Source organism: Cyphomyrmex costatus, unplaced genomic scaffold (genome assembly GCF_001594065.2).
Source record: "Cyphomyrmex costatus isolate MS0001 unplaced genomic scaffold, Ccosl1.0 scaffold8, whole genome shotgun sequence".
NCBI lineage: Eukaryota > Metazoa > Arthropoda > Insecta > Hymenoptera > Formicidae > Cyphomyrmex > Cyphomyrmex costatus.
The window spans coordinates 1,106,419-1,118,013 of NW_017280375.1; the positions used below are offsets into that span (position 1 = coordinate 1,106,419).

General features: G+C 29.8%; 2 protein-coding genes across 2 annotated transcripts; one reads left to right on the top strand and one right to left on the bottom strand.

Moving 5' to 3' along the window:
- The first annotated feature begins 323 nt into the window (after positions 1–323).
- Positions 324–2,839, top strand: LOC108781308 (sulfhydryl oxidase 2). The gene is made up of 3 exons (XM_018549242.1): positions 324–634; positions 823–1,075; positions 1,355–2,839. Exons 1-3 carry the CDS (start codon positions 337–339, stop codon positions 2,784–2,786), a joined length of 1,983 nt encoding a protein of 660 aa, XP_018404744.1. The 5' UTR covers positions 324–336; the 3' UTR covers positions 2,787–2,839.
- Positions 2,840–5,752: 2,913 nt separating this feature from the next.
- Positions 5,753–7,114, bottom strand: LOC108781307 (probable palmitoyltransferase ZDHHC24). Its single transcript, XM_018549241.1, has one exon. It carries the CDS (start codon positions 6,667–6,669, stop codon positions 5,830–5,832), a length of 840 nt encoding a protein of 279 aa, XP_018404743.1. The 5' UTR covers positions 6,670–7,114; the 3' UTR covers positions 5,753–5,829.
- Positions 7,115–11,595: the final 4,481 nt, after the last annotated feature.

Consider the following 11,595-nt stretch of genomic DNA (forward strand, 5'->3'; position numbering starts at 1 on the left):
TAAATGATGTATATAGAAAATAATAAATATATTTTACTTACTAGATTACAAGAGTTTTATATATTTTATTATGTTTTATTTTATTATTTTTAACTGCAATTTTTGAAGTAATGTTTTCCAATGGTGAACTTAATTAAAAAGAATCTTAATTATAATATTGAGAATTGAGAGAATATGATAAGACTTTTAACTTTTAAAAAAAGTTAATGTATGCAATATTAAATTCACATGTATATATATAACGTTACTTTGATACTTTATTGACCATTTAATATTTTATAATTATAGATAAAGTAGGAGTAGTTGGATTCTAATGTCAATTATTAGAGATGCAAGATGGAGCAGCTAGAAGTAACAGGAATTATACTAAGATTATGTCTATTCAACATTCTAATGATAACCTGGAACAGCGCAATTGCAGTAGCTCATAAAGATCAGTCTCAAAGTCTGGTTAACCTAGGTGGTCAAGGCTTATACAATGCCAGTGATGATGTAGTAATACTCAATGCCACAAATTTCAAAACAAGTGTTTACGAGAGCACCAGGAGCTGGTTGGTTGAGTTTTATAACAGTTGGTGTGGCTTTTGTTATAGATTTGCACCAACGTGGAAGGCTTTGGCAAGTGATATTCTACGTAAGTTTCTCTCTCTCTCTCTCTCTCTTTGTTAAACTTATCTAAATAATCTTCCTGAAAAATTAATTTGGTCAGAATAGAAAACTAAGAAAACTGTATTCACGAAATTATTCACTTTAACTTATTTACATGTACATGATAAATAAATAAATAAAAATTCATAATAATTAATAAAAATAATATTTCAGCTTGGAATGATATTGTTGTCGTTTCGGCTATTGATTGTGCCGATGGTGACAACAATCCGATCTGTCGTGAGTACGAGATCATGCACTATCCAATGTTAAAATATTTCTCTATAAACGCACACTCGCCGTCCTTGGGTATAGTGATAGAAAAGGGGGACAGCGTTGATTCAGTGAAAAGTAATTTAATTAATAGGCTTGAAACAGAACAACAGGAAGGACGGGGATCTACATGGCCTAACATTGCACCATACAGGTATGTCATAAATTTTCCACAGGTAATACCTGGATACTTTCTCCTTATAACTAAACAAAAAAATTCATTCAATTTATAATTTTATATATTATTAATAAATAATATTTTAAATAAAAAAATTTTATAGTAGAAAAATTATTAATTATTTTGATAATAAGAGTAAAATAAAATTGTTTCACAAACTGTTATTTGTTATTATTAATTGTAAATGTGTTATTTGTTATTTATTCACTATTTTTACATTTCAAAAATACTTTAATATATCTTATTTGTTCACAGGAATGTTGAAATAACAGATATATGGAAAACTGCATCTAGCAATGTAAAGCATTTCTTTCTGATTTTCGAGAACACGGATTCACATTTAGGTACAGAAGTTATTCTTGATTTACATAAAATCCGCAGCTTACAGATACGTAGAGTGACTTCCGATAACGAACTATTATGTGTAATGAACAAAGTTACCAAGTTTCCAACTTTGATAGCCTTTGGACGCAATGAATCACAGAAAATTATCAGCGTGAGAATACCGACGAGGCAAGGAATTCGGCAAGCTATCAAGGATTATATACTCGCAAGAGGAATTAATATCGATGAGACGATTACAACAGTGTCCCATGACACTATGCATATTGTGGAAAGTACACATCAAAAAACTATCTCAACGATTACGAAAAATCATGAAGTGGTAGAGGAACAATTACAATTGTCGAAAAACACTAATGATTATTTGTATCAAATTGATCTAGAGAATGCGCTACGTTATTCAATCAATCACGAGATATCTTTGATGAACTCAATAGATGGTGAGAAAATGAAGGCGTTAAAAAAATACCTTGTGGTATTAGCGACGTATTTTCCTCTGCGACATAATAACGTATATTTGGAAGTGATACACGACATTGTCGAAAAGAAGAATGCTATGACCGGCGAAGAGTTCAGTCAACTAGCGAAAACGATGGAAGAAGAAATGTCACCGGTATATTCGGGAGAGCCTCGTCAATGGATAGGATGTAAGGGAAGTACGGATTCATATCGTGGATATCCCTGTGGATTATGGACCATGTTTCACATGCTGACTGTAAATTTCGCGTTAGACCGCAACAAAGATGTTATTCAGGCTTTGTCGCAGGATCCTGCGGCAGTGCTGCGAGCGATGCATAGCTACATTGGAACCTTTTTTGGTTGCGCTGATTGTGCTGCGCATTTTCTGGATATGGCGGATAAAAGCAAGATATTCGATGTACGTAGCAAAGATGAAGCAGTGCTCTGGTTGTGGAAAGCACACAATCAAGTAAATGCCCGATTGTCAGGCGACTATACGGAGGATCCTGAGCATAAGAAGATACAATATCCCGCAGCTGAACACTGCCCGGCATGCAGACATGTTAATAATAGCTGGAATGAGGAAGAGGTTTTACGATATCTAAAAGTGAAGTATGGCTATAATAGCATCAAGTTTGATGAAATTAGCACTTCACAAGAAGTAGGTATGACTAATGGCAATGACTCGAGAATGAGACTAGAAAGACTTGCTAAGGAGACGAAGCGCGCCACGGCTTTCGGTTGGGACTTGAACATATTCGATATCAGCATCTGTGTGGTGTTGTATGTTACCTCAGCTGCAATACTCGTGTTAGTATGCATCAAGTTCGCCGTTAAGAGGACGTATAAAAAAAAGGGTCACATTAATCTACTGTCCAAAGTATAATCTTTTTTTCTTATACTTTGCACTTTATGCATATAATCATGTAACATTTCAGGACCAGCAAGTCACTTAAGCACTTAAGTATCAAGATAACTTTTAAATTTTAGATTCTTGGGTTGTGATATCTTTTAGCTATAATAATCATTCCAACTGCGATAAAAGTTGAATTTAAATTTGAGCAAATACAATTCAAAAATTTTTCTGCATTAAAATAAGTCAATAGCGAAACAAACAATATCGATAATAAGAAACTAAGAAATCAAAATGGATTTAAGCTCTAAATTGATTTTAAAAAAAGAACCTCCTCTCTCAATTCAAGTGAGAATACGTTTAATCAGAATCAAATATTTTGCAGATTATATACAAAAATATACTTTTTTACTGAGAAACACAGCATACATTTTATATCGATTACTTTCAAATCTGGACGATAATTTTTTAGAATAAAAATGGAATTGTAATCAATTATAAAACTCTTCTAAGTTTTCGAATTAATGATCAGTATTTTGTAACGTTGCCTTAAACTCATCCAAAGAAAATATATCTTTATTATACTATCAATTTTATAAGAGATGGTTTCTACTTAGATGTTCGTATCGTTTTGTAAAAAAATAAAGAATTATAAATGTACCACTCATTAATTTCAGTATATCTTCAGATTTGTTAATTTCTTTATAAAGGATAAACTTGATATGTTTGCACAGAAATGAGTCCACCTATTATTATAAACACTTTCAGTGTTTACATGTATTATATTTATACATTATTTATATAAAAGTTCTTGAAAATTGTAATTTTGAAGAAACAGAACAGCCGGATAATATTTGATTTCTGAAAATAAACAAAATACGCATGCAAAATTACGAGGTGCTGTAGTGATAAGATACGTGTCTAATGCTATAATGTTTTAAAACCCATTTGTTAACACTATCTCGCTCATTAATTTTAATACACCAAATCGTCGACTTTTTGGAAAGCAGTAAACAAAAGAATTTGTGATAAACATGGATTTATTTAGGTATATAAACATGTTTTATACTCATATACATTGTTTACAAATGAGCAAAACATTCATATTACGTTCATTCTTTTCAGAGAAACTAACGAATTTGGTGGTGTATTGAAATTAATGCGCTGTAGTATATGTCTGATTATAATATATGAGGACAGTTCGAAAAGCTCCCAGCTTAACACAGAAATAACGCCACAAAGATTAATCTGTTATGATTTTAGACAAATTTGATTCTTCACAGAGATACTTAAAATTTTAAACAGATGCGTTCATTAGTTTTTTGTTTCGGTCGTGTAAAGCAACTTTTGGATGCACCATGACAATGCATCTGCTCACATTTCTTCAATTGTAATTGTAAAATCTCATGATTTTAATTTAATTTATTATGCAATGTGTACAAAATTGCTATTACAGAGAGCTAAAACAAATATATAATACATGTGTTTGGTCCCATAAGCATCATTTCACTAAGATTTCATGTAATCTTTCATTATTTCTGTATTAGGCTGAGGACTTTTTGAACTACCCTCCTACAGATGACAAAATAAGAATGAATGAAGTACATTTATGAAATACATTCGATTATTTAATATTACTACAGGTACAGAATAATGTGTGTTCTCTCATCTTACTGTAGTATGTTAAATTATTATATACATTTATAATCATAAAATCATGTCATAAAAAAATGATGAAAATTTAGCGCTTCTTTATCTGAAAGCGATGTGGTTGATTATAAAAAGATTTTCTGTCGAAATTATATTATTATATATTATTATTATTATATATTGTATTGGAAACCCTAAACAGTATAAAATGACAATACAATTAATTACCATAGCATATCAGGTATTGAAAAATGATACTACAATTTTATATTCTAGCTTCGTGCTTCCTGAAATATTTACATACGCCTTCCTTTTATATTATTTTACATAGTTCTTTTACACTTTATACTATTTACATAAGAAACTTTATACCGTTTAGGGTAAACAGGTATTCAGATAAGGAAAAAATTGTACACAATTGTTAATATTTAATTAAAAAAAAATTAAAGAAACAAAATGTAAAATCATAATCTAGTTGGCATAATATAATTGTAAACTTGAGTAATCAAAGGCTATGTTCTAAAATTCATTCTAAGCGTTGAAAATTTATAATTCGCATTACATGCAATATAAATTTTCTGTACTGACAGCGAATTTTAAAATACAATATGAGAGAGATCGTATAAAAGATTATTATGGTTGTAAGTTATAAATCTACAAATATATATGCCAATGAAATCTTTTATAAATATTTAATTTGTAAATAAGTATCAGAGAAAAATTGTTTCTTCTTTTATTGATTATGTATATAAACCATTGTTTTTCTTATATGTACAGTTTTTTAATAAAATATTCGTACAATGTACAATTAAATGCATAATGTACAATTAAATATTCTATTGTTTTTAAAAATAACAACAAAATTAACATGCTTCATAAAGTATAGTCTTCAAAAAATAATACATTAGGCAACCAAGGATCGATTGTTCCATGCTTTCAATAAATTTTATAAGATAGGTAAGTAGCAAGATTACTAGAGTAGTAATTATATACATGAATTGCTAAGACTTCCTAATGCATAAAATTTATTAAACAGTGGAACAACCAGTCCTAAGAAAGTTAGAAAAATGTAGGGAAATTTTTGTGTTCATTCAGCTTTAATATAAGAGGTAATTAATATTAATGATTGATGTGATTTTAGATATGCCAAAAAATATATAATGATTTGTGTATGTATATTAAATAAAATTATATAATACTGCGTGTTTTATACAAATCTTGTTTATAATAGTTATACAGAATAGATAATACGCTTTAATGTATAAGAAATTATTGATTACTTCAGTTAGTATGCTTTGATTGAAAAAGTGAAGTCTTTAATAGTTGAAATTAATCTTTGTTGTTTGGCCATCAAGTTATCTCCAAAATTTTTAATGTTTATATATTTCATAATTTGAAAAGAATCACAACACTTAATCACAATAATTCAATCTTTTTTCAAATACAAGTGATGCCATGAAACTCCATCATGAAGCAACTGTGACTTTATATAAGGAAGTAGCCATGTTAGATACCATCGTTCTCCAAATACCTCTCTAATGTTGTCTTTCCAACCCATATTGTACGTAAAATCTTTCTTGTTGCTCTCATTACCCACAACGCCCTTGAGAATCAAATTGAAGTGATAAATGCACAACACTCCGGTATATAAAGTGCCCATCGCTGACATTACATACAGCAACAAGTAAAATTGATCGATGGAGTTGTCGAAGCCAAAAAAGAAGATTGCAACGGGAAAGACCATCTTGATGATAGATATTGGAAATTCGAAGGGTATTCTGCTCCAGATGAAGATACTGCTATAGCAGAAGGCATATGCTGCACCAAGGAATAGGTACCACAGGAACATAATAAAGTACCTATGATTGTAATAGCCTATGCAACAGCCAGTAAACACGCAGTGGTGATCGCGTTTGAGGATGCAGGTATCACAAATGTTGCAATGCCACGAACGTGGCGGTGATAAGCACTCGCAGGCTGCACATAGCCTCCAACCGTCTGATGCTTTCGCAGTGCTTACTGGTACTATCTGCCCACCGGTGCTGGTATCGCACAGCACCGTATACGTAAAGTTACCTATGATATTCAACATAATGAAGTTGCCAAGAATGAAATGGAACATGTATGTCAAATTCTCGTCCCTGTACAATTCCGGCATAACTATCCACAATCCAAACCAGTACATAAGAGGTGCTGCTATCAGGACGAAGACCATCGACAGCAGATCGCTGATAGTCCGCGGCCACACTTTTCTCCGGATTATCATCCTTATAAATTCGTTTCTCTTAAGTTACATTAATTTCTGCTGCTTCTTTGCCTTTACTATTACTGCTTTATCTCCTTAGAAATATGACTAAATATCGCTAATGCCTACTGTAGCCTCAATCCTACTGCACCGTGCACACTGTACACTAACTGGATGGTGTGGGTGTGGGGTCTGGACGGTGGTAAGGGTTGTGCGTTTGCGAGCGTCTCTCTCTCTAGTCCTTTGGCTTTTGCTATCTCGTTCTCGTTTCTTTCCCGATAGACAGTGCGGTTACTCTAAAAACAAAAAAAAAGGACAGTTTGTGCACGCATTTATATTCTATCGATTTCTTTTTATGTAGTGGGTGTATCGTAAACTTAGCGTCCGTGTAGTGACAGTGAATGTCTAGGCCTGTTCTTTTTGACTGAACTTTTGCACCAGTTCTCTCTCTCTCTCTCTCTCTCTCTCTCTCTCTCTCTCTCTCTCTCTCACTTCGAATTTTGATAAAAATACACTCATTCGATGCGTTTCTGTACAAAATTAACGAATCTGACAAAAAAAAGGTGTCGCTTTGCCCCCCCTTCCTCCGAACCGTGATATTAAACGTTGAAGTTCGCGACTGTTGAGGTTAGGAGAGAGAGAATTGTCACATCACAGCCGTGAAATATTGCGATATAAGCATGCGTTCAGGTTACATTTTATTCATGCTTCATATATTTCTATTTCCGTACTCATTACTATTGCGATTTCTTTAATAACTGTAATACATTGTTAAATATTTTCATATATTTTATATATGAAATTAAAACTATAGATTTATATATGTGTGTATTTTATTTTTGCTAATTATTTAGGATAGCTATCTGCTATCATGTAAACAGTGGGATGTATAGACAATAGTTTTCTTATTAGTTCGGGGCCGCTATAATAAAAATAACATATTCTACCCACTTGGGACCTAACCGCCTAGATGTAGCGGCGTAGCCTAGACAAGTGTCCGCTCGGAATGTTTCTAATCCATGAAAACAGTGGGTGAGAGTCTTTTTATCTCAGAGTATCAAATATTTATCAATTTCTAATATTTATCAAAAATTTTACAATATACAATTTTTTTTATTAGTGAAAATGCTTTAATTTTATTGCGTAAGCATATAAACACATTTAACTATGGTGTATAGATATACATATATATTAATTTTTTTATTACTTCATTTCTCATTTGATTTTGTTTTATTTTATTACACCTTTATATTTTAGCCATTTTTATTTTAGATTTGAATTAAGGTCATATTTCAGTTCTTTTAATCTCATTTTTATCATTCATGATTATTTATTTTTTTATTTTAAGACTTTTAAACACATATTTAATGTCGTATAAATTGTGAAATTGTTCTTGCAACTGATTAGATATCCATTTTTTCTGATATTTTGCAATATCGAGTTTTTGTTTTCCGCAGTAAAGTAATAGTTCCATATATTTCATGTGCGTCTCACGTTTGCGCATTAAAATGTTAGCATTATCTTTCTTTATTATATATTGCTCTTCAGTAAAATAAGTAGATTTGTCTAATTTGGGTAAACTTTTTCGTATTTTATGTAACTTTGTGATTATAGACTTTTCTAATTCAGAAATTACTATAGATCTTGTCGTACTTAAATGCATATTATTGATATTTCTTTTATGTTCTCTTGCTGCATTCCTACGAAATAATAAATGTCACGATGTAATTTGTAAAAATACAACTTTAAATTAAAAATAGATTTTTAAACATATACAAGTATTTTATTTGAAGCTTTTGGACGCAATTATCTCCCAAACTGTTCATTATTCCAAAAAATGTTTTAAGTGATACTATTGTTTTGAAAAGGATATTTTTTTAATGGTCACAGATTCTCTATATATTGACATACTTTTAAAATTTTAAAAGTAATTTTTAATTTTTCAAGTTAAATTATATATATATTTTTAATATAATATATGATTTTTCTAATTAATGAAAAACAAACCGCGACACTTAAACTGAATCTTGGATGCCTCTAGAAATGTGTAAAAAAATATCTTGAAACAAAATAAATTCAAATTAAAATATTTTTTGGAATAGTTTGACAGATAATTGTATCTGAAGCTCCAAATAGGAACATCCTGTACATATATATTGTAACATGTATCTATGTATGTATGTATGTAAATATAAATTAATTTACGAGCTCAAGAGGCAGTCTTGTGTTTTAGAAGTTACACTTTCCATGATCATTGACAACTGATTCTTTACAGCTATATTTTCCAATAATAAGTTGGATATGGAACGTGGCATATTATTCAATACTTCCATTTGAAATATATTGACCAGATTCAAAACATTATTATATAATTCTTTTTTGAATCTGCATAGGATACAATAGTCAAATAAGATATTTACGTTTATTAAGTTTAATGACAAGTTGCACCTTCCACCATAGAAAATTAAGTTGGGAATAGGTAAAAAATGTAGTGCTTTTTAGATGCTAATTTATTACTTTATTCTGAATTTTGGTAGTTTAAGTCGAACTGTTTAGTAGGAAACAAAATAAAAAAGAGGATGGGGGTTGCAGTTTGTTATTAATAATAAGCTGCACCTTTCATTTTTTATTTTTTTTTCCTACTAAACGGTTTGAGCATCAAAATTCGAAATAGAGTACTACATAAGTACCTAAGCACCTAAAAAGTACTAAATTTTTTACCTATTCTCAATTTGATTTTCTATGATGGAAAGGTGTAGCTTAATAAAAAAATATAAGACATTTACATAATTTTTCTATAACTTTGCAATAAAAGAAAACAAAATTTATTTGTTATACCTTTCTCTGTCAATCTTGAATTTACATTCAATTTTATATAAATTATCTACTACCTGTTCTTTTTCGTTAATTAAGAATTGATTTCTTGTATTTAGTTTTTTTTCCAAAATATGTTGTATTGATTTATAATCTTCTAAAATATTACATTTGGCTCCTTAACATATAAAAATTAGTATATTTTAAATAAATGAAAGAGGAGATAGATAAGAAGGAAGAAGAAAAAAGGAAAGACAATTTACAAAGGTGTTTGACAAAAAAGAATAATTTTTAACCGATCAAAATAAACCTTGAATTCTAGTGTTTTTTAAACAGTTTTGAGGGTTTTTAGGATGAACTTCCGAAAATGTCAAACGTCTGATTGTCATGAATTTTGGCAGAAATACTCTAAATAATGTCAAATAAATGTCTTTAAATGGATTTTTATCGACAAAGTTTTTTATGTCAAAAAACACAGTTTTTTTGCAAAATCTCTTCATCAGTAAGTTCTACGAAAAAAATGTGTTTTGGACGTTAATTTTCCAAGACGGCAGCACGAGCATCAGCTCGCCAAGTTCGAAAAGTTGGAATTTTTATTAGGATATTGAACTTCAAGATGTATGTATAAAAAAAATCACTTTTTGCAAAAAGTACAACTTAACTGATCTATAATCTTGAAGTTGAAAATTGCGAAAAATGACTATAGTTTCATTTTAGTGCTGTTTTTTGTCGCAAACCATGTAATCATACAAGATACTAATAAAATATAATTACTTAAAAATTTAATTCGTGAAATGAGCATGATTCGAGTATTTTTATATTTTTCATCAATGTTTATAGTTGTTACAGTATGACTATATTTATCATCAATCCTTGCTTTTTCGAAAGTAATTAATTGATGTTTATATGCTATTATTTTGCTAATATAGGAAGCTATTTGTGATTTTAAATTGCTTATTTCTTGCGTTTTTTCTTCTTGTAAAGTTTTAATGAAATGATGCATATCTTTCAAATTACTTTCCAATTCTCTGTTCCGTTCTTCTAATCTATCAAAAAAATTTTTAATTTAATATGAAAATAAATGTAATTTCTTTATACAATAATTATTACAATATTTTAAAATTAATTTGGTATTCACTTTGTTAAGTTATTACACGGATTAGAAATAAATGATACATAAATAAACAACTATTACATGATGGTACATTTTTTAAAATATACAATAAATAATTATATAATGAATAATAATTAAATTGTCTATTAATTAATAAAAATAAAAATAAAATTAACGTAGAAACGTAAACTTAAAAATTATGTACACATTCGTACAAACACACACGCACACACACACAAAATATTAAATAATGTTTTTTTGTAAAATACCTTTGAATTTTTTTATTAATTTCAGCAATTTTTAAGTCGTAAAAACATTTTTGCGTATTAATAATAATAGTTTTCAATTTGGTTTCATCAAAATTGATGGGCTGAAGACGTTTTGGTAAACTGATATTGCCCTTGTCTTTTCCATATAAATTCATTTTTATTTTCCAAAAATATTTGGTTATTAGATCTAATAATTTATATGTAGAAAATATAAAAAAAAGAATATATGTATATACACAGAGATAAAATGCTTAGCTATCCGAAGTTGCACGCGTATCAGAGAGAAGGCATGAGAAGAAACATAATAGAAGAAATACAGGTGTGTTTTTTTTTAAGACAAATTTCGTATTGTTTATACTGTGGAACAACTAGAGTCCCTAGATTCTAAGGACTCTTAAAGCAGCATTCGAAAATATCACTCAGGTTTCCTCGAACATTGTCTTATCCTTGTTGTTCATTCAATGTTAAACAAGGATAAGACGACATACAATATTTTTGAACGCAGCTTAAGTGAATTCATATCTGGTGATCTTGGAGGCCAAGCAACTGGACCTACACGCCCTATCCATTCTGACTTACATTCGTATGGAAGGTGGTCATTTTGAACATTTAACCCAGACAGCCAAACCTGCCAAAAGCACGCATTGCTAATTTATACTATATTATTATAATGGCAAAAATCGAGCAACAGTCGAACACGGTTTACCATTTCAATATAGCGCTAACAGAAATATAGCAAAAATAGAGCAG